The 24,250-nt window shown below is 38.3% G+C and overlaps 2 protein-coding genes across 5 annotated transcripts in view; both read left to right on the top strand.

The window, feature by feature from the left end:
• The window catches only part of LOC109411226 (probable 4-coumarate--CoA ligase 1), an 82,786-nt gene continuing 58,536 nt past the window's right edge, over positions 1–24,250 (top strand). The window contains exons 1-4 of the mRNA XM_019684736.3: positions 1–456; positions 1,452–1,668; positions 1,733–2,083; positions 2,151–2,262. Coding sequence (XP_019540281.2) covers positions 226–456; positions 1,452–1,668; positions 1,733–2,083; positions 2,151–2,262 — 911 coding nt within the window. The 5' untranslated portion in view covers positions 1–225. The remainder of the gene's footprint in view (positions 457–1,451; positions 1,669–1,732; positions 2,084–2,150; positions 2,263–24,250) is intronic.
• Positions 13,233–24,250, top strand: part of LOC109411224 (eukaryotic translation initiation factor 4 gamma 3) — a 28,085-nt gene continuing 17,067 nt past the window's right edge. For 2 of the 4 annotated variants that reach the window (XM_019684732.3, XM_019684734.3), the window contains exon 1: positions 13,233–14,106. The gene's annotated coding sequence lies outside the window, so the exon portion shown is untranslated. The remainder of the gene's footprint in view (positions 14,107–24,250) is intronic. The other 2 variants (XM_019684731.3, XM_019684733.3) reach the window with 2 other exon arrangements.

The raw sequence follows: 24,250 nt of genomic DNA, 5'->3' as shown, positions 1-24,250 counted from the left end.
GAGAAGCAAACCTCGTCGTCATCATCTTTACTCTTTCATTATTTAAGCTGCGCTTTGCCGGCGCCCTCTTCTAATCAATCTTGTAGATTTGAAAATCAGTTACCGGTCAGGCCTGCTGAGGAGTACACGAATCGAAAATAGGTTCTTCCAAGTGTAATCGTGCCCATAAAGTCGAATCGTGTTATCAATCAGTGCAAAGTGAGGAACTATCGCCACCCGCAAACCATGCTTCGATTGTTGAATCCGCGTTTCGGAGGACAGCTCCGAGTGAGAGTTACTTCCGCAAAGCTTTTCAATGCCGCGCATCAACGTGAGGCTTGCTGTCTCTACAGCACTCAGGCAGGATACGAGCGTAACATTGTGGAGCCCAAGTACGGACCGGTGGACATCCCGAAGATGTGCCTGACGGACTACATTTTCAAAGGGCACGAACTAGTGGCCGATAAGCCAGCTGTTGTGAGTACATTATATATAATCTCTCTGGATGGGGCCAAAGTAGGCGATGCGTGGCGTCAGCTGCGCATACGCGTAGCGTTATCTAGTTTTCATTGGACTGCCAAAAATGGACTATTGAGTGGTGGGTAGTAGGCTATTCAACAGTATCATACTCGATTCGTGGCCTACTACATAATAGGTGATAAGGGCTTGTTTTGGAGTGATAGACGTAAATATCAACATCAATCGCGTCGAGCGAAAATATGCACTTTGACCGTTATTGGCTAACCGCGAGTTAATTTGTAGGTGTGACATGGTGTTCAACGCTGTACCACAGACAAACAAACGTAGTATAGGAGAAATGTCATATGCTCTCAAATGGGAATTGGCTAATTAGATCTAATACCGATAGGTGTTATAATTGTATTATAATCACAAAACATGAGTTAGTGCAATGACTCCCTCTTTTCCGTGGTCCACGTTACCACTGATGCTTGGCCCGCCTCTCTTCAACTTAATGTTCTTCGAGCACATCCACAGTTATTGATTGAAGGGCTTCCTTTGCTTACCATCGTAGATATTTAATTAGTTACCGATTTATACCCAGAATAAAATCCTTTGCTCATGATAATTAAACTATTCGATAGGCAGGCTATCACTATAATTCGCCATAATACCTAGTAACCCTGATTTTCGTGTGTTGTATCACAGTGTTATATACAGCAATGGTGCCTGCTTGTAACATTGTTGTCAGCTTATCAAAATGCAAGGCGACCAATGCACACTCAAAAGTTTTAAAGTCTGGTTGTCTGTGATCATGCCTTCTATAGGAAGTTTATTATCTCTATATAATATGTCATATCACGTGCACGCGGTAATCAATAAATCCATAATGGCAATGTTTGAATACTGCAGCTACACGTATCCGATTCAGAACGGTGATGTTCGCCAAAAGCAGTTGGTATTGTCGTAATCGAGTACACCTAGTTAGTACATTCTTTCTCTCCCAATGACAGACGTGTGGATCTAGTAAGCGTGGCTACAACTACGGCATGATCTACGAGATGACCAAGCGAATGGCGCGCGCTTTGCTGTCGCAGAAAGGTTGCGCCATGCGCGAAAAAGAGGTGGTGGGAATACTACTTCCAAATATTCCCGAGTTCGTACCTGCAATACACGGAAGTTTATTGGCAGGATTGACGACAACCTTTGCGAATCCACTGTACACGCCAGGTAGAAGCGAAGGGTGATCATATTTGAAGTTTCATGAAACTAAACTATTCCCAATGTTTTACAGAGGAAATTTGCAGACAGTTCGAAATCGCAGGAGTACGCTTAGTAATCACACTTCCAGTACTGCTTCCGGTAGCACAAATCTACAAAAGCAAAGCCAAGAAATACCGCGGAACTATCAGTATCGGTGGCCGGCACAGTGTTGGCGAAAACATATTCGGCTTCGAAGAGCTGCTCCGCGAAGATCATAAAGAGGAACTGCCCATGGTCGATCCCGAAGACACTGCCATTTTACCGTTCTCATCTGGCACCACTGGCATGCCCAAGGGAGTCGAACTGAGCCACAATAATCTAGTGGCAAACCTGGCCCAAGGGTCCCATCCGGAAATGAACAAGTACAACAGGCCGGAGTATGGTGAGTTGTTAGCAGAAGAATCAATGAAGTTGGCCAGTTGGTTACAGAACTTGTTAATCTTTTCCAGCCGGTTACACTGAAACCATTCTGACGATTCCGCCGTTCTTCCACATTTATGGTTTCAACGGTATTCTTAATTCGTGCATTAAAAGTAGAAATCATCTAGTATCGATTCCCAGGTAAGTCTTAAGCTTTAAGATGCAACAATAGTTTTTTTAATTTCTCTATCAATTGTTTTTTTTTTTAAAGATATGAATAGTTCTTTAAACATATGTTGAATGCTAACGTAAAACATGTTTGTCTAGTGATCTTGGCAGACATCATTCATCGGTCTTATTTTCAGGATTATTATGAAGTCCTAATATATATTTTTTTTTTTTTTTATCTTTATTATCGAGACTTTCAGCCCGAGGCTGGTTCGTCTCCAACCTAATATATTATTGTGATTCATTCATTCATTATATTCAAATTTTGAATAACTGTATTGTACATAGTGTTATTATAGTGTTGTTTCTGTTTTACGTATTTAGTTTCGGTGCCATTTACCCTCAGGATTTTTTCCAGGACCTTTTCAACCACCATCCTCCCAATCTGTACAAATTTCCATCCCAAAATTTGTCACAACAACGCGCATTTTGCGGATTTTGCGTGGATTTACCCATAGAACAGTGATCCTCAGGCCTATTTTTTCAACTGTTTGTATTGCACTTTCTGGATCCATTTGTGGAACATTCAACACATTATTCTAGATTATTTTGGGAGTAGAACAGCCTCTACAAGAAACATTGGAAGAAGTTCTACGGCAACATAGAGAACTCGGCGCTACGTGCGGCCCGCGGGCCGCACTTTGGTGATCACTGCCATAGAATGTGGCCCTGAGATCGTGGCAGGCTGTGCGCGCGAGCGGCTGCGTTTTCGAAGCTGGCACGTGTTTACTTTGCTCCGCATTAAATAATTGATTATGACTGGCCGAATTGAGAAACGACAGGTGTTGCAAATTTTGGCTTGGAAACCATATATTTTCCGATTCGATCCAACTCAACATAATCAATAATTCAGAGTTCTAGAAAATTTATCTCAAGAAATAAACTATTCTAATAATTTAGGATTTTATCCATAATAGAGACGAACCAGCCAAGGGCTGAAAGTCTCTCTAATAAAGACAAATCAATCAATCAATTTATCCATAATTATCAAACTTATTTTTCTTAAAGACCACAAGAACTTCGTATTTCTCTGAAAGCAACATTTCAATCTTATCAAAGAGTTTTAATATATAATAAGCTTGGTAGAATGTCTAAATTTTGTGATTTTATTCATGGAATACAAAAACAACATGCGATTTTTTCCGGATATGCCGGAACCGGTTCCAGTAGGGAAAGAGAAGAACTCTCTTCAACCGTTGGCCACTATAGTGTGCAGTAGCTCAAAAATCACGTATTTTCACTAGTTTGTGTTCAATTCAAACAAATGTCTTACTCATAGCATAAAAACCTGACATTTATTAATGAATTCCTCCAGGGACAACTCTTGACATTCGTTAAGGAACTTCTCCAGGGTTACCTCCAGGGATTCCTCATGGGACTTTTCCATGATTTTTTCCTTCGTAAATTCCTGCACGGAAGTCTTCTGGGGCTCCGATAGTGATTGTTTCAGAGTTTATTCCAAGAAATGCTTCAGGAATTCCTCCTATGATTCCTTCAGAAATTTTTACAGATGCTTGTGCAAGGGTCAAGGCAAAGATGCATCGTAGAATTCCTCCAATAATTTTCCCATAGCTTCCTTCAGTAATTTCGTTATGAATTGCTCCACATTCCTTCAAGAATTCCTCTAGATATTTCACCAGTTATTCTTCCGAGAATTTCTCTTGAAAATCTTAAGAGGTTTCTGCAGTGATTGTTCGAGTGCTTTTTTTTCGGAGATGCCTTCGGGAATTTCTCCGGGGTTTCTAAAAGGAATTTCACCATAGATCCTTTTAGGTATTTCTGCAAGCATTCATTCAAAGATATCTCCATATATTCCTTTGAAGAATTCCGCAAGAAATGTATCCAATCTAGTGAAGGGAATTGCAGGACAAAAGAGGCACAAAACAAGCAACAAAGAAGATACAAAGGAATTCCTGGATTATTGAAAAATTAATCCAGGAATTCCTTTGAAAATTTGTACAAAAAAATCTTTAAAAGTCCTACCTAGGATACCTTTAATGATTCGTCCAGAAATTACTGCAGACATGAATACCTTCAGATTTTGTTTTTGTAGGGATTCCTACAGAAATTGTTCCAGGAATTCCTTCCGGGATTCCTCCCGGAGTTTCCTCAGGAATTCCTCCAAGGATTCCTTTAGAAATTCAACTAGGAAATCCTCCATTTTTTACCAAGGGATTCTTCCAGGAATCGCTCAAAAAATTCCTTTAGGAATTTTACCAGGGATCCTCTAGAAATTCTTTCAATTTTTTTCCAATTTCTGGTACTCGTTAAGAGTTTCGTGTAAGGATCCCTCAAGGCATTTCTCCAGGCATTCCTCCAAGCATTCCTCCAGGAATTGTTTTAGGGAATTCTCCAGGAGTTTTCTCAAGGGATTCCCCCAGGATTTCCTAAAGAAATTCCTCCAGCAGGTCCTCCAGGGATTGCTCAGGGAATTCCTGCAGAGATTCTTCCAGAAATTCTTATTTATTTTTTTATTTAACTTTATCTTATTCAGGAACTGTACAGACTGAATAACTATTCTAATTATCTATCTATCTAATGCTGGTTTTAAACTGAGCTCTACTTATTCCAAAATCAAATGACTCAGCACTATTTAACAAACTAAAACATATCTCTATAGGATTATTTTGACCGAAAAGCTTTAAAGCTTCCCTTCAGGAACTCCACTAGGAATTCCTCCAAGAATTCCTCCAGGAATTTCTTTAGAAATCTAGTGATGTTTTCAAAAATTCATACTTCAGGATTTATTCCAGGGCCCACATAGCCGAGGCGGTAAACGCACGGGTTTTCAGCATGACCATGCTGAGGGTGACGGGTTCGATTCCCGGTCGGTCCAGGATCTTTTCGTAAAGGAAATTTCCTTGACTTCCTTGGGCATAGAGTATCTTCTTGCCTGCCACACGATATACGCATGCAAAATGGTCATTGGCAGAGGAAGCTCTCAGTTAATAACTGTGGAAGTGCTCATAGAACAGTAAGCTGAGAAGCAGGCTTTGTCCCAATGAGGACGTTACGCCAAGAAGAGAGAGAGAGATTTATTCCAGGGATACTTCCAGGAATTCCTCCAGATATTCATTAACAGTTTCTCCTCCAGGGATTTCTCTAGGACTTTCTACAGGGATTTCTCTAGGAATTCCTCCAGAAATTTCCCCAAGTTTCCATTAAGGAATTCCTCCAGGGACTCCTCCAGGAATTCCTCCAGGAACTAACCCAGGAATATCTCCAAAAATCCTCCAAAAATTCCTTTGCTAATTCATCCATGGGGATATTTCAGGAATTTATCTAGAAGTTCCTCCAGAAACTCATCAAGAAATTGATTCAGGGAATCGTCTGGGAAATCCTTCAAAAATTTATCCAAGAATTCCTTCAGGAGTTGCTTCAGGGATTCCACCATGAATTCCTTTATGAATTTATCCAGCAATTCCTGCAGGGTTTCCCCCAGGGATTCCTCCAGAAATTCCTCCAGGAATTGCTCTAGGAAGTCATCCAGGGTTTTTTTTTTTCAAAAATTCCACAAGGAATTTCTGCTAAAATTCTCCTAGGGATCCCTTCAATAATTTCTCCAGGAACTCCTCCCAGAATTCCCCTAACGATTTCACCAGGTATTCATCCGAGGGATACCTCGAGGGTTTTCTCCAGTGATAGTTTCAAGACTTTTTACGAGAATGTCTTCAAAAATTCTTCCAAGGATCCCTTCCGGGAGGATTAAGTCAGGCTTTTTTTTGTTGATTTCGACCATTTCGGGCAAATTACAATAACTTTTGTTCAAGAACTTTTTTCGAAAACGATTTCTCGGCATAGAAATTGTCGATCAAAGTCGTGGGAAGAAAAGGGTCAATAAATAGCTGTCAATTCGTATGAAAAGTTTGCGTCGCATCTCGTTCACGCTGGCCGGCACCTAAAGGTCTATCAATATAGGCGTACAAATTTGACGCAGCTCTTATTTTTATTTAGCTGGCATTTTGGCCATTGCCTTCTTTCAGGATGTCGATCAAAATATGGGGGTGGACTTGAGAAAAAAAAACATATTTGAAAATGTGGACAGGTCTCCCGAGCAAAGCTTGACAGCAAATTGAAAACTAATTTTGATGTTGTGATATTGCAAATTATGATAACCCAGGTTGTTGTCATTTTGGTCGTTTAAAACATCGAAAATGAGAGCAGAAAAATGTTCCCGTAACAGCAAGTTGAAAACAATTCCTGTCATCAGTGATATCAAATTGATAACTGTTTTGCTATCAGTGCGAAAAAATAGAAAAATCATTAATTGCACTGATGGAATAGCATTAGTTGTATTATACAAGGTCGCCTAGAAGTTTTGAAATTACTTAAAAACTTTGATATTTATAATAAGTTGAAGTGACAGCAAAACGAAATCAAAATTTGTAATCAAATTGAATCAAGACAATCTGATATCAAAATGTGATATCAATTTGCTGCTGATTACAAATCGTGTTTTCGATTTGCTATCATGTTGTTGTTAGACTTTGCTCGGGCTATTACCATTGTGCCTTGTCAATTTTTCGAAGAATTCCTTAAGGTATTTTCTCAGGAATTCCTCCAGATTTTTTTTAATTTCTTCAGCAGTTTCTGAAGAAATATCTCAAACTATTCTTTTTTTTAAAGTGCACGGTATTCAAAGGGAGTGACACTCTCAGCGATAATGTTAAAATTTCCTCTAGCATTTTTTCTTGGAGATTTCTTCAGTAATTCTTCTTGAAATTTTCAGGATTTTTTTTTTTGGAATTCCTTTACGGGTCTTTCATGAGTTCCTCTAAACAAACTTTAAAAAATGCCGTTCCAGCAAACTTTATTTTACAGTTTATTTCAGGATTACATCTAGAATTTCTAGCAAAAATTCCTCCAGAGATTTATTCGCAGATTCTTTCAGAAATTTCTATATGGATGCCTTCAGTTTTTTTTTTTTCGGGAATTCGTTCAAACTTCTCCGGAAATTTATCACGAAATAATACTAGGAGTACCTTCAGTTTTTCCTAGTATTCGTTTAGAGATTCCATGAAAAAAAAAATATTGCAAACATATTGAATTGCCCCTAGTAATAGTGCAAAAATATCTGGATAAATCTTTGAAGGAATTCCAGGAAATATTTCTGACGGAATCGCAGGAGATTCTTCAAAAAGAGCCTTTGTAAGAACTTCTCAATGAATTTATAGAGGAACTTTTGGATTAATTTGCGCAGTATTTTTTTTTTTTTTTTTCAAAGGTAGCGGAATCTTATGAAAAAAAATCCATCATGAAAACTTTAAAATACTAAAAAAAAAGTCTCTGTAGATATTTCCAAAGTAATCCTGAAAAAGTTTCAGAAGGAATCCATGTGGGAATTACTATCAATCAATCAATACAGGAATTTTTACAAAAATCTCCAGTTTAATTCCCAAGCTGATTCCTATAAAAATCCTTGATGTTTTTTTTTTTTGAAAGAGTCCCAGGGTAATTTCTGGAAGAATTTCAGGAGGATTTATTGCAGAAATTCATGTAGGAGCTCCAGGTAAACTTCTTGGGAAACGCTTAGTGAAGCTCCGATAAAAAAAAGTTGAGAAACTTTAGAAGAGTTCCTGTAGATATCCTTCAGTAGAGTACGTAAAATTCTTGAGGGAATTTGGAAAATCTCTTTAGAAATTTCCACTGGAACTAGAAATTCCTGATAAATATATCTGGAGATGTTTTTGAATCCGTTGAAAATATTCTAGATGTATCCTTGGAGGAAATGCAGAAATACTACAGGAACTCCTGAATCTATACAGCTTTCTACAATAATCTGTGGAGGAATTGCTGCCAGAATCACTGAAAGCAGTAATGCAAAAATTTCTAAGAGGCTTTTTGCTGGGGTTTCTGGATGAATCTTTGAAGTAATTAAAAAAAATCATGGAGACATCCCTGCATGTGTTTTCAATGAAAACTCTGGAGGAGATCGTGAAAAAAAACTTTAAGAATTATTGAAGAAATATTTCTGAAAAAAAACACTGCTGAAAAATCTGAAAAGCATTTCTGAATGCAGAGATGAACTAGCCTGAACTAGTAAAATGAAGAGATTAACATAAAACATCTAAAGAAAATTCTGGTTCCTTTAGAAGGATTTTCTAAACGAAATTCTTGAAGAATTTCTGAAGTAATACCAGATGAAGTTTCAGAAGTGATCCATGAAAAAATTCCTAAGCGAATTCTTCTAGAAACTTCTGAAGAGATTTTTAAAGGCATATCTGAAGGAAACTCTGAAGAAATGTAATCAAGGTTCCCTGGAAGATTTTAAGAATGAATTCCTGGAGCAATTTATGAAGGAATCCATTGAAGATTTTCTAAAAGAGAAATTTCTGAATTTCTAAAAAAAACTATAAATTTTACATGAATTCCTGGAAGATTATCTTATGAAATTTCTGAAGGAATTTTGAACTTTTGTTTTTCTGAATGAAGTTGCTGGATTTTTGTAAAGGTATTCTCATGGAAGAATTTTTGAAAGAATTCCAGGATATTTTTCTGCCAGAATCTATGGATAAATTTTTGAGGAACGCTGAAGGAATTTCTGTATTAATTCATAAATGAGTTTAAAAATGAATCCTTCAAGAGCATGCTGAAGGAATCCGTGCAAAAACTTTTTGAAGAAAATCACTGGAGAATTTTATAAAGGAACCCAAGGAACAATTTCGGAAGGAGCCCATGTAAGCATTTATCAAAGAGTTCTTTAGTATCTGGATAAATCTTCGGATTCGGAGCAATTGATGAATGAATCTAGGGTTTTTTTAAGAAAATACCTGCAAGTATTCTAGAAAGAATTCTCACTGATATTTCAAAAGAAATTCCTGGCAGAATTGCTGAAGATTTTATGGAAGGTCCAAAGGAATCACTGACGATTTTTCGAAAAAAAAAACCGTCAATAGTTTTCTCAATGAATCCTTCATGAAATTTCTAGAGGAATCTTTCGAAAAAATTCTCAAGGAGTTTCAGAAGGAAATTTCTAAAATGAAAAAGTATATGTAAATCTTTAAATACTAGCTGTACCCGGCAAACTTTGTCTTGCCTACTGCGTTTTTTGACGTTTCAAGTTTCTAGCCAAGCCCAAGTAGCCGGTGGAAGAGGTATAGAAAATCGTTTTTCTAAAACTCTAAATTTGTCCATGTTTTAGGCCTCATAAACCTTCCTTGGGTGAAAACTAACAGAACAAAACTAAGACGATCAAAATCGGACCTTCCGTTCGCAAGTTATGCGCGGTCCCACGTATGCCACTGCATTTTTATATATATATAGATTCGGACGAAATTCAAATGGAATCCCTGAAGTATGTATCATTGTATCAGTATCATACATGTTTTTGTTTTAGCATATAGAGTAAATTGTAGTATTTACATAAATTATTACCTAATGTATAAACATAAGGGTGCAGAATAGTTCGAAAAATCGTGCTATTATATTCAAGATTTTTTTTTGCATACTGGAACAGGAGATTTTTTTTAGAAATCAAAACATTTTGAAAACTAGCTCGAGTCAAACCAGATGTTTGAGGTTTGAGTATTGATTTGTATTTGCCACGTCAGATTGCAGGTCAATGTGGGGAAGGGAAAGGAAGTGATGATTGCAATCGTTTGTATACACAGCAGATCGAATATACCTCTGCGTCTGCACAAGTTCATGCGGATATCGGAGTGTTGGCGGGATATGTTTAGCAATGGGTGCGTGGATGCCAGGCGTCAAGTGTTAGATTAGTAATAAACTCTGAAGATAAGTGCCGCATTCGCTTGATAGCATAACTCGTAGGCGTTATATGATACATTGTCACTGTGCTAGGAAACCTGGAAAGAAGGAAAAACAACTCTATCCCCGACTCTATCGATGGCATAAGTTTTAAGTGTAGACAGTATAGAGAAATTAGATAGAAAACATAGATGCCAGATGATTTTTTTTATCACACTCTTCAAAAATCTGTATCCTTTACAAAAGTTGGGTGAAAAATCTGTATCCCATACAAAAATAAAATAGCCCTTTAAGTTAAAAAAAAAATTCATATGAAACGAAATACGGATGCTCAAAAATCTGTATAATACAGATAAATCTGTATATAAATAAGGCATCCCTGAAAGAAAGATATAAAGTCGGAGCAAAGGGACGGGCAGGGATTGAACCCAGGATCTTCTGCATACTAATTACAAACAGTAGCCATTTCATTCAGATATTACGTAACGCAAAATATGGCTCCCCCACGTAACAACTTTTGTATGGAAGATTTTGAAATTTTATATGAAGCGTAACACGGCGCCACACCCCTCCCTCCCTCCATTGCGTTACGTAATATTTGAATGAAGCCAGACCACCAAGCCCGTCTGTTTGTGTACTAGCATCTTAATTCAAGCCTAACTTTACCAAACATCGTATGTAAATAACATATGTAAACAAAAAAGACATTTTCACATGAGGCGCTGAATTTCGTTAAGGACTAGGGTAAGTGTACCAATTCACAGCGTAACAAAAATTAACTTTTTGTCTGTCTCAAGAGCAAACTTATGTGTCTCCGAAGGATTTTGGGCCGCTGAATCCGAATCCGGGCTCAGATTTGCTCTAACACGTCACAATTTTGAGCTATACCTCAATTTATAGGGCAAAATATGCGATTTTGGGCTTTTTTGACTGCAAGCCATTAAGCAAGGAAACATTTTTTAAGCAATCAAAAGGTTAATTGGTCAATTAACATCTAAATTAACGACTCATGCAAAATATTTCGTTTTACCAAATCGAATTTGATAGTTTTAAGCGATTTATGTTAGGTACGATATTTCCCATACAAGCCGCCCTCCAAAAGTTGCATGCAAGTTTTCATGCTAACATAAAATGCTTAAATCTATCAAATTTGATTAGGTAAAACGAAATATTTTGCATGAGTCGTTAATTTAGATGTTAATTTACCAATTCGGCACCAACATTTCAAAAGGGCGTAACTGCTTTTTGAAATAGTGCCTTCTTTCAAAGCTGTGGATCGTATGTTCAATCTTTTGGACAATCTATAAGCACTAAAAGAAAGCTAAAATCCCCCTCTTTCTGATAGTGGGGATGGATTTCATGGGAAATATGAAATACGATCCACAGCTTCAAAAATAGGCACTGTTTTGAAATGCAGTTACGCCCTTTTGAAATGTAGGTGCCGAATTAACCTTTTAATTGCTTAAAAAAAATGTTTCCTTGCTTAATGGCTTGCAGTCAAAAAAGCCCAATATCGCATATTTTGCCCTATAAATTGAGGTATAGCTCAAAATTGTGACGTGTTAGAGCAAATCTGAGCCCGGATTCGGATTCAGCGGCCCAAAATCCTTCGGAGACACATAAGTTTGCTCTTGAGACAAAAAAATGTTGTGCTGTGTTATGGCAATAGTACCAATCATTCGCCATAGTTGTGTTTTCACCCTTTAACGATGTAAATCAACAAGAAAAATTTTCTTCTCGTTAGTTTTGTATAAATAGCTTTCCTTGGGTAGTGCCATAATTGGTACACGCACCCTACTTGAATCACTCACCTTTGGGGGTGATTTGTGAGCAAATTCCCGGATATTTCACGTTTCTGAAATGCTCAATGTATGAGTTGCTATGGGAACAGCGAACTTCTCCTTCGGTTTTCTCCGTTCGTGGATTTTGTTAGATACGGTGTTTGGTAAAGTTAGGCTTGAATTGATTTATTTAATCTACCAAGTTTTAAGCAATGGTTCATAAAAATAATAAAAACGGTCGTAGCCTTTTTGTGTTTGACAAAGTCGACTGCGGTTAAATACAATGGTCACGCCCATGTGCAGTGGTTCCTTTGTTTTTATGCGGCCGGCAACTGCCTGACAAGTTGGCTTCAATGATCCATTCAGGGATCCATTCGGCCGGCGAAAAAAACAATACTGTCGACAATGTCAGTCATTTTAAATTGCTTACATATTCACATGGAATTGGGGGTGTGGCTATACTGAAAAAGGCCGCAGTGTGTGCTTTGTCGATGCTTTGCCTTCTAAAATTTGCGGCGCACATATTCTTTTGATTGTTTTTCGCTGTTTTGCTTACCTCCATAAAGGTTCATTATGAGAAATGGATTCGTTTTGATAGGTAAATTAAAATGTGTTTTTTCATCTATCTTGTATATAGGTACCGCAAATGTTGAAAAATAAGATTTAACATCGTTATGAACGAGGTCTTCAAACACAGGCTAGAAATGTACAGTACTCACAGTACTTAGGCTTAGGCATTCCGCAAAGCATACATTGTACCTATATTAGAAAGGGTCATCCGTTGCATTTGAAAATGGAAAATTCAATGGCGTTTTATCAGTTTTTGGTCCCATTGATTACATACATCGTTTTAAATATATTTTATATCCAACTCAGGTTGGAACTGGATCAGATCGTAGTCTGCAACAAGCAAAAACAGAAACAATTTTAAGATAGTTTTAGCCCACGAGAGAAATGCAGAAAGTATGTTTTCCCATACAAAATCCCATACTAATTTCAATTGCAATGCGCGAAGTGCAGACGACGTAACCGAACGCGTTGATATTGCGCACCGTTGCTTTTTTTGAACAACAAAAGTTTTCTTCAGAGAAAACGTTTCTAATGACCCACTCTAATGTACACGCGCACTGGAACAAAGGTGCTCCAAGTCACGGTGCTGCACATGTTGCGTCTTAAAAAATTACGCAGCCAACACAATTTGGCGCCAACCAACGGATGAATATGATTTTGAATCCATTTTCTTTTTCATTTCATAAAATAACTACCCACATTATTACAAATCTACGGCAAGTGAAAAAAATATGTCGTTTTTTTACCTATGCTTACCTGTGGGTACAAACCGAGCGCCGAGAAAGAATCAACAAGGCACAGTCCAGTTCCCGATCAACAGTCACTTCAACTTGCTCGGTGTGATTGAACAGTCGAATGCAGCCACGCGCACGGTACTCGCTCGAAATAATTGAACGAAAGTGCTCACGCGGGGGATCGCCGCCACTTGACGAAGGTGATTTGGAGGGCGCGAAAGTCAACTCGACAGTCAGCCGTGGTGCTCCAAAGGGCGTAACGGGTGTAAACAAAAGGTTTCGCTGGTGATGATTGTGAGGTTTTTGGCGAATGCGAGGAGGAACAAGTGATTTTGCGGGTTGAATTTTAGTGATTAACTTTCGTGAATGTGGTGATTTGTGTCTGGATGTGTAGATTTTCGAACGTGGAGAGATTGACGGATTGAGGTTTTTTGAATTTCGGTGGTGATTTGCTCGTTTGGCCCTTTGGAAAATAGAACCGTTATTTTACGTAACCAAATCGATAGATGAATGACGTCACATCTGTCAAAGTTTGTTCCACGGCCTAAATTTTTTCCTCTTTATTCCGCGATGAGTAGTTTGTCGTAAAGCGAAAGAAGTAACAATTTCGGAACGAAATATCGCGAAAACAAGCGTGAATTAGTAATTTCTGGTGTCGAAAAAACGATCCGCGAGCGGAGAACAATAGGAACAGTGTGGGGGAAGAGTCGGATCGAGCCGATTTAGGAAAAGTGTCCACGACGACGTCTGGCTGCGCTAGAGCTGTGACATTTTTGTGCAGCTATAACCTATATTTTTCTGCTTGCTGGCTGAGCTTCGAACGAAGTTTTGATTTTCTCCTGGCGATTGGCGACGACGACGACCATCATCATCATCATCACCAACCATCACCACCGACCGACCAGCAACCAGCAATCAACCCAGGCAGTCAAATCTCAAAGTGCAGCACACTGATAGATGTGGTGCGTGTACAAATTGGAAGTGAATTTCCTGTAATTGATGAATCAATGCGCAATGTAGACATGGTAAGTACTCAAGATGGGATCGGCGCTCCGCGGGGACTGACTGTTGCCTTATCGAATGGGGGGGACCATCAAATATTACACGTACCTTATGGGATTTCCGTCGGTTCCGTGGGATCTGGCGGAATCGAAAACAGTTAAAAACAATTGCCTATTGGTTGCTACATGGTTCCATGGTAAGGACCAGTTTCACGGCGTTCCGGATTGGGGTTTTCCGTGCATGGAAACGGAGTGGATGTAATGTCATCCGGATCGTACGATTCTTCGTCAAAAAAAGATTACCCATTTCCGAAACGCATTTGTTTGTGTGGACGGAGCTCTATTTGCTATAGGGTAAGAAATCAAACTTTGAACTAGTCAAATTGTAATCTTAATTTGAACCATTTCAAAATTCATTAAAACGACGTACTTTTCAGGCAAATATTGTCCCGAAAAGGATGGTCAACAGCTTTCCGTAATATAACCTGATAACATGGACTTTAAAAGCATTGAAAAATGCGTTTTTGTCATGGAAAACAGGCAATTGAAAAATCACTGAGATTCCACCCATTTCCCCCCAGAGAAAGCACATTTTCGGTGCACTCGTACAGCTCATGCATTGTATCACACGCAATAAGTGAACACGTCAAATGAAAGCTTATTTATCGTAGAATCGACCAACCGAATAATATTCCGCATTATTTGTCATAAAATTATCGAATTTAAGTAATTCTTATTTGGAGAATCTTATCTTGAATTGAACCATTTGAAATCTAGATTTGAACTAGTGAATGGGGGCGAGCTTCCAGTGTTGGCCTGCAGACTGCGCTAGTGGTTGCTTTGTTTACTCTTGAGCGATGGAAAATTCCAAATTTAATTTTCGAATTCCTGAAGGATTCCGAACATTCTGAGCTGAAATTCCATTGGCTAATGAAAAAGAGTTATGAGAATTAGCAGATCCATGTGATTTTTAGTTGTTTAGCATGAAATTGGCTGTTGCGGGAATTGCTCGAGCTGCTGCCGCCACTAGTTCAAATCTAGATTAAAATTGGTTCAAATTATGATTACGATGGTTCAAATTAAGATTAAAATCACTATTGACAAATAATTGAATTTCTCAATGAAATTTGGTGCAAATGTTAACTTTTTGTCACTTTACGGAAAGCTTATACCCGTGGCTTTCATATACGTGAGACCTTACCGTAGTAAATTATTTCCATGTGGACGAAAAAATCGATCAAAAGTGCCGCTGCTTCAGAAAGCCGCAATTTGGTTCAATTCATGATTACCTACCCTAGTTGAAGTTTGCTGCGGCTATCAGTTCGTTTCGTGGGATTGTAATCAATTAGATTACTCTGATACTGATGCTTCCAGAAATTCATTCGAAATGGCCTCCTCCCAACGAAGCGATGAGGTACATCCATCCAACAGGTTCTTTGTATATTTTGATTTGCTAATGCTCTTGCTTTTGTTAAAATTTGTGCCTTTGTACCTAAATCCTTTAACGACATGTCATCGTGCTTACCTGATAACAGGGCTGGTAGCGAGTATTTTCAACACATCGGTAATCTTTTTCTGCTTTCCTGAAAGTGTATTTACAAAAGTTGTTGTACATTGCTGTATTTTTGAAATCATCAGTAAACTAAAAATCATTGTTTATTTAATTGTTTATCAATATTGCTTTCATTGAAACAAACGACGAGTTAACATTTTGGGTTGACATGAGAGCTAACGATTAGGTTTTTCTAATTAGCAAAACTCATTTTTTAATATTATACGAATATTGAGCCACTATGATTTTTTCAGCTTTTTGGAACTATTTTGATACCTACCATCAATTTCAATTTGACAGCTCCACCTAGTACAAAATGCCATACAAACTTCAAATTGATTTTTAACCCTCAAGAGGATACCTTAAATGAAGGTCCGTTTTGGGACCCTGGGGTCCATTGGATCCCAACATATATTCTCGTGTATCTCGTGATCCTTACTTTTTGAAAGGGTGATGTTTTCAGCAAAGATGTTAGGAAAGTCAAGCCCTATCTAGTGATGAACAATTTAGTTCGAAAAGTTTCCGCTAGGTGGTGCTAATGAGCATTGAAAAATGCCCCCGATCTACAGGATATAACGTACCTAAACAAGCGGACAAGGACAAGACGTACCGAAACAATAGGGTAAATCGCACTGCTGTAGACGAGTACACATATACAGGGGATGGCCAAAATGTTTGGGATAGGCAACTTTTTTTTCTCTCACAAAAAAGTTCAACATGCTATAACTTTTCATAGAGTGCATCAAAAAATCTCAAATTTTGATTAATTGTCAACCTATTATATGTGCATCATTGGTACAAATTTGGGCTCGATTGATTAATCTTTCGCAAAGTTAGAACCGTTCGGGTAAAACACTATTTTTTAAACAACTCATTTTTGAGCTGTCATATCTCGGAAACCAGTGAACCGAATTGAATGAAATTTTGAACGTACACTAACAATATACAAATGCTTCACAAACTATTAAAATATAGATACTTTTTGAACGTTGAAAAAAGTTATCATGAATTGACACTTTTTGGATTTTTCTCGAAAAAATGTAATTTTTTTACCTCAATGTCAATAAATTTTAGTGTTGATGTCCAAAGATTTTCCACTTCTGTTCTCAAGTTATCCTTAATCAGATATATTAGAGCCTATTTAGATTAAAGAAAGAACACATTCCGTAATTTTTGCGTGGTATTGTAAATTTGACTTATTTTCCTCTATATGGGTAAAAATTTCAACCCGATATAACATAATTCGCAGTGAGAAAATATTACATTTTCAGGGTTGTTACAACAGCGCGGAATTCGCGAATTCCGCGGATTTCGCGATTTTCGCGGATTTGGCGCGGATTCACCCATGGAATTTGGCCCTGGCGCGGATTTGGCGCGGAAATGATTCTTGTTGTGTGTACAGCGAAATATTTGAATGATTATCGACACTTAAATTAAATTAAAATTATGAAATGTAAATATTTGTTTAACCCTCCTAAGGTGTTAGAATTTTCGCACCACGATAGAGTAGTGTACGTTCAGCGTGCCTGACTAGGTCATATTGACCCCAACATCCTACAAGTGAAGAATTTGGAGCAAGTTTTCGTTTTGGTTTACGACAATTGTTTACGAATTTTATCAGCTTTTCAAAATATTTTTCTGAAGAAATTGTGCAACGATTCCTCCAATATTTCCGTTCCGTGTATGATGTGCAGCTTTATTCAATTTTCGAGATCTCTCAAGTTCAAGTTTCTAAAAAAAATCAAATTAGTTTCTAGGAATTCCTTCGAATTTCGACTGTTGGTTATTATGTTGATAGGTATGGCGTTCAGTCTTTGGAGGTATAACTCAAAAACGGATTCTTAAGCTTTCATCCAACGTCTCGGTCGCTATATTGCGCCTTCTTCTGGGAATTAACTATTACCTAATTAAGTATGAGCCCACTGCATAGTCCACATTCGTCCTAGACGTAACGTATCGTCCGCCGCCGGCGGCGGTGTTCCTTTGGATGTAATATCCGAAAGATATCCGTTCATCAGAAGCCAAAAGGGTAATAGTTATCTGCCCGAATTACTAGTACAATTTAGAAAGGCATCTGCTATGTATTTTGAAAAGAGATTTCTAGATAAATCTCTCGATTATTTCGGAAAAAAATCTTTTGAGGGGAATCCTAGAAGAAACTTTTGAAAAAGGCATATAAATCATTGCAAGAACTGCTAGTGAAAACTTTGGCGAAGAACTCTGAGTGATCTCTGCAGGCATTCCTGGATATATTACTGCAGGAATTCTTGGAGAAACTCCTAAAAAATCCAGGAAAACCTTGTTGGAATTTCAAAGGACTCCAGCATGTAAAGGTGTCATTAAACTGATTTTCATTATGCCAAATATTTGCCATTGAAGTCCGACATTGTGTTGGTCATTTGTTGGGCTTGTTTGGCCAAATATTTGTCGTGTCTAATGGGACCTTAAATCTTGAAAATTGTCAACATTGTCCTTGTAGGATTTTTCCAGTGATTACTCATTTTAAGGGAAGTTTTCTCAGATTTCGCCAGGTATTCTCCTTGGAAAATTCCTCACTGGAAATTTGTTCAATAACTACTAAGGCATTACTCAAAAAATGTTTGAAGTGATCTTATGAGAATTTTCCATGAGTATCCTTCTCAAACTCATACTGGTTTCAAAAATTCTTCTTAAAATTTGTCTCTAAAAATATTCAGCAATACTAAAAAAAAAGCCAAGAACGTTCCATTCTGTTTATTTCAAAGATTTTTTTCGTTTCTTTAAAAATTTCTCAGGCTTTTAATATTTTTCCCACGAATATACTACCTAGTTTTTGGCATGTTTCTCCTGAGATTTTGTCTAGCTAATTCTTTTCAAAAATCGCCCAATGGAAAAACAAAAAATAACGAGAGTTTTGCCGAAATGTCTTCAAACTCACTTTCAGAACGCATGAGTTGCGTTGATTTACGAAACAAAAGTTTATTCTTCATCCAGCACTCAACTAGTTGCAGTTTAATGGATTTCTTTAATAACGTGAAGAAGAACAGAATACCTTCACGCTTTCGCGGATTTTGCGCGAATTTATTTCCAGTATCGCGCGGATTTGGCGCGGATTCAAGTTTAACTCGCGCGGATTTGGCGCGGATTTTTTTCCACCCTTCTCGTAACAACCCTGCATTTTATAACGTTGTATTAAGTATCAATATAATGTTGATAAACGTTAAAAAAATCATTCAATTCGGTTCACTGGTTTCCGAGATATGATAGCACAAAAATGAGTTGTCTAAAAAATAGTGTTTTACCCGAACGGTTCTAACTCCGCGAAAAATTATTCAATCGAGCCCAAATTTGTACCAATGATGCACATATAATAGGTTGACAATTAATCAAAATTTGAGATTTTTTGATGCACTCTATGAAAAGTTATAGCATGTTGAACTTTTTTGTGAGAGAAAAAAAAGTTGCCTATCCCAAACATTTTGGCCATCCCCTGTATGTCCAGCGGGTCAAAAGGGGTCATTCAAATATTACGTAACGCAAAGGAGTGGGAGATGGTCTAGCGCTGTGTTACGTTTCATTCAAATTTTTCCATACAAAAGTTGTTGCACGGAGAAGGGAGGAGCCCTTAAGTTGTCAAATTTTGCGTTTCGTAATATTTGAATAAACCCAAGAGGAATCAGAGACAAACAGACGTAACACTATTAAAATTTATATCTCATATCTCAGGATCCTGATTACTTATATAGTTGATGTCTTCGGCAAAGTTGTCAAGAACTTATAGATTATGGACCGTTTGATTCGATATTCCACCACTAGGCAGTGCTAGATAGCATGCACATTTTTTATTTTATAATATCTCAGGATCCTGATTTCTTAGAAAAATGGTGTCTCAGTTGTTGGGTAGGTCAAAAATGTTCAGTTGATGAGCCATTTGATACGAACTCTCCTATTGGGAGACGCTGGTGTGGGATGCTTATTATTTATAGAGATGGTGTCTACAGTTGTTATTTGGCAGGACATGGACCTACCGAGTATAGACACTATAGAATCTACAGACTTGGGGAGAAATAGTTGAATTACGCAGTTTTAGAGTGTTTTATAGTGAATGACGTCACACAACCCACAGTCGTTATCGTTCCGTAAATCTCGTTTGGCTAAACGAATTGACAGATCGCTTGGTTAGGGGCCATCCATAAATGGCGTAGTATTTTTTTCCGATTTTTGACACCCCCCCTTCTCCCCCTATTTTCCCATACCTAATACATGCCTCGTAGCATAATCAGAGACTCTCCCCACCACCCTAAAATGCCACTTCATCTATGGACGGCCCCTTACAGTTGTCTGCACCTTGGAAAGCATATGGAATCTATAGTGTATTACAGATTATGGGATATATACAATAATACTTTGATCATAATCTACACAATTTTCCACAGCACAGAGATCAGACATACAAGCTCAGTTTCAAAACTTTGTAAGGAATTAAACGTTCATTTTTGAAATGGCAACACAAGTGGCAACATCGTGGTGGCGCTGCTATCCCATTGTTCCCACGCTGTTGTCGGTGGTGAATATAAAACTTATGTAGATATGCGTACTCACCACTAATTGTAGCAACTTGCCGCATAGATGATGCTAGTGTTGTGAACGCTAAAAAAATTGAATCCTTGCACAGCTTTCGAGATAATTTTCTATAGGCTTGGATGTCTGTTCTCTGTGATACAAAATATATTTTCATGAAAAATCGAATAAAATGGAATGTAAATTTCAACGTTTCCTTCCCGTAACCGGGAGGAACTCCTGGAGAGAAATTCCTGGAGGAATCCCGTGAGGAGTTCCTGGAGGAATCCTGGAAGAAATGCTTAGGGGAATCTCGAGAGTAACTCCTAGAGGAATCCCGGGAGAAATTTCTGGAGAATCCCGGGAGAAATTCCTGAAAGAATCCCGAGAGGAATTCCTGCAGGAATGCCAGGAAGAATTCTTGGAGGAATCCTGGGAGAAATTCGTTGAGAAATACCGGTAAGAATTCCTGGAGAAATCCCAGGAGGAATTCCTGAAGCAACCCCCGGAGGAATTCCTGAAGAAATCCCAGGAGGAATTTCAAGTGGATTTCCTAGAAAAACTCATGCAGGAAACCCGGGAAGAAATTCTGGAGAAAACCCGGGAGCAATTCGGAGACAAATTCCTGAAGAAATTCTGGAATTCTGGGAGGAATTCGTGGAGGAATCTCGGAAAGCATTTGTGGAAGAATCCTTTTTCGAATTCCTAGTTGAATCCCTGGTGGAATTCCTGATGTAGTTTTGGGAGTCATTTCCGGAGGGCTTTTAAGTGGATTTCCCAGATGAAATCGTAGAGGAACATCGGGAGAAAGACTGAAAGAATCCCTGTATTAATTTTTGGAAGAATCCTGGTAGGAGTTCCTTCAGAAATTTTGGGAGGAATTCCTGGAGGTATCCGGGTGAGTCAATTCTGAAGTAAATTATCCACCAAATTGGAAGTATTGGTATTGTGAACAGAATGTAATCATATTGTGTTATTCTCAAGATATTCACTTCAAAAGAAGCGTACTTATTTGCAGGGGCGTACAATATCGTTTCAATGATACACTTTCATGCAGCATTTGAATGAGTCACTTCAACCGTTTCATACATTTTTCTAATCACTCGGTTCGTTTTAAAAGGTTTTCAAAACTTTTCCGCTCATCGTAGCACTCGGTAGTCTCCCACCCGGCCGCATTGCTTGTGCTTCACCCGTCAGAGCATTAGTATCTCACTGGTGCGCGCTAGTCTCTCAATGGTTACAGGCGCCGATTAATTGGATTTTAAGTGGTCGAATTTGTTATCCTCTTTCATAAAACATAATTATCATTCTATTGGCGTGCACCACTATTGAAAAATGCGGTTTAAATAGTGTTTTTAGCATGTTGAAATATTTCAATGACTCATAAATGAAACGAAAATCCAAGTGTATCATTCCATGTTTCATACACACTTGTTTCTGTTGCAGCAGCGAACGAGTGTATTGCTGGGTGAGAGATGAAGCATCACAGCAGTCCGTTCGTATGGGAAACGATTTGCTACGTCTGTCGTACGTCACGTTTTCCTTTCGAAATTGCACGACCCTGCTTATTTGAGGACGCTTGCCACTCGGTAATCTAGGATGCTGGGCATATACGAACTAATTAGCGCCATTTTGCAGAAAAACTTTAAAATAATTTTCATTAGCAAATAATCCTTGATGTATTGAACACTTTTGCCGAAGACAAGCTTTCTATACATTCCGAATCTCAAGATATTCAAGCTAAATTTAACTTTCAATCCATAATTTGAATAAACAATAGCGCCACCTACTGGGCTAATTCCGATTCAATTTGTTCGTCACAAGATTGCCCTTGGTCTATTGAACAATTTTGTCGAAGACAGCATTATTCTAGGAAGTGATGATCACAAGATATAATCATTCGTGTCGTGGGGTCCATTGGACCCCAGGGGACCAAAATCGCCCGGTTCAACTTTGACATAAAAAATAATCTATAGTACGCCATGAAATATTTGTTATTTTTGCACAAATAACTCATCGTGGTGTAGTTTGAAGGTACTGTGAAAACGGGACCGATGTGTCAATCCAAACTTTTTTGCAACCACTTCAAAGTGGCTCTGGGGCCCAATGGACCCCAGGTATCCATTAGAGGGTTAAACACTCAAAATTCATGAAAATTGGATAGTAATAAAATTATGCGATGTACTTTTTTTTTCTCCCGCTGTTAGGCAAATAATCCACTGCTTCCAATAAGCTGAACTTTTATGGCATTTCCCGTTATGATATTCGCCTCTAGTTACCCTGATAAAAATTTCCAATAAAATCACCATAAACGACCATTGAATAATGATAGATTTGACTGCTCAACAACAAATTATATTGTGTACGTATTTTCCTACTGAAAATGCTGTATTGGAACTACAATACGTGCACAATAAAATCAATGGCACAAGAGATTTCAATGATAAAAACACCATAAATTGAATGGTAGTTGGCTTAAATTTACTCCAGATAATTTGGATTTTTATGGTAAAGATACATAATCATAAAGTCTGTTGTTACTCTATCGTTTTAAACAATTGAATTAATGGTAAATACCATTCATTTCAGCGTATTGTAACAATACATTCTATTGTATCTCTGTCATCTTTTTTATCAGGGTAGCTAATTACGAAGGCTATACTTTATCAAGAAGACATGCAACTCTGTTACTTTCCCATACTAACGGCAAGCGTCACCGACGGCACCGCCGCCTGGTGAGCTAAGGTGGTACCTTTGTGTAAAAGTGTAAGAGTGTATTGGTGCGAGTATGAAAATTTACACACACTATCATGCATAGTGCCACCTTCATCCGGAGTGGCGCTGCTAACAGTGACTCCCGATTTTCAGCAGTGCTGCAAGTCTTCTTGATAATGTGGTCTTCGCTAATTACCATGTGTCAAATAATCAGGTTCTGTCACGAAGCGTCGTCTCCCAGTCAGGAGGAATGGAATTAATAAACCCCAACACCTTCCCAGGTTCTTCAGACCAGATCTCACTGGGTTGCAAGCAACCACCGTTTAGAAATCTTTGCCTGGCGCGTATATAAAGCACCACAACTGCATTAGCAGATATTCTGAGGTTTCAAGTTCCGTATTACAGAAACGACAGATATCACTCTGAATTTGGCCATTATTTTGTGATGAGCAGTGATACCTGCTTGGACAGTGTCCAGTTAATAGGACAGCGTATGTTAGAGCTCTTTTGTTGACCTCTATGAGTTTTTTCATTTTATAAGACTTTAGTGTTATAAATCGTTTTTGACCACCTTTTCAGTTCTATTTTCATTGCACACTTCGATATACCGCAGAACAATTCTTGGCCAGCAATATTGTTTGCGATGTCATTCCCTTCAATGCCACAGTATGAACGCATAAGCGTACCACAATGGGTTCAAACAGCGCCCTGAGAAGGGCACTGTGATAACGCATAAAGCGTAAAGAGAGCTTACAGCTCTTTACCACAGCGGGTCAAGAACAACAGAACGTCCTGAAGATTCAGGCTTCTGAAGTCAGTTTCACTTACCTAAGTGTTTTCCGAGTACTCGGAAACGCAATCGCGCAAAAACTGGACAGTTACATATTAAATGATACGAAGTTCCATAATCGGATTCACAGCTATCACAGGCAAAAGAATCAGCTTGTGAATATTCGCCATGTGATAGCTGAGTCGGCAGTGGCCAGTGAATGCTTTGACCAGCATGCTGCAATTCTGCTATGACAGATTTGTTAGATACTTTGCCACCCCTAGAGATGGCTCAGTACAATACAATTTTGTTTGACGACATGACTCCAAACTATTCCAGTATTGTTTGTGCTGAGTGGCAGCCCAGGTGTCAATCTGAAGCTTTACCCAACACTTGGATATCGGAATAACTGGCTCAGGGCCAATGAAGTCATGTGATGCTCCAGTGCGAGCTAACTCATCAGCCAATTCATTTCCAGCGATGGAAGAATGACCAGGTACCCATACAAGGTGAACAGCGTTTGCTGAATTCAGCTCCTCGATTTGAGTTCGACAAGCGATAACTATCTTCGACCTGGAGTTGGCCAAAGCAAG

This window comes from Aedes albopictus, chromosome 3 (genome assembly GCF_035046485.1).
Source record: "Aedes albopictus strain Foshan chromosome 3, AalbF5, whole genome shotgun sequence".
In the NCBI taxonomy this organism is placed as follows: domain Eukaryota; kingdom Metazoa; phylum Arthropoda; class Insecta; order Diptera; family Culicidae; genus Aedes; species Aedes albopictus.
The sequence above is the reverse complement of the archived record's forward strand: the minus strand, read 5'-3'. Positions and strand labels throughout refer to the sequence as shown.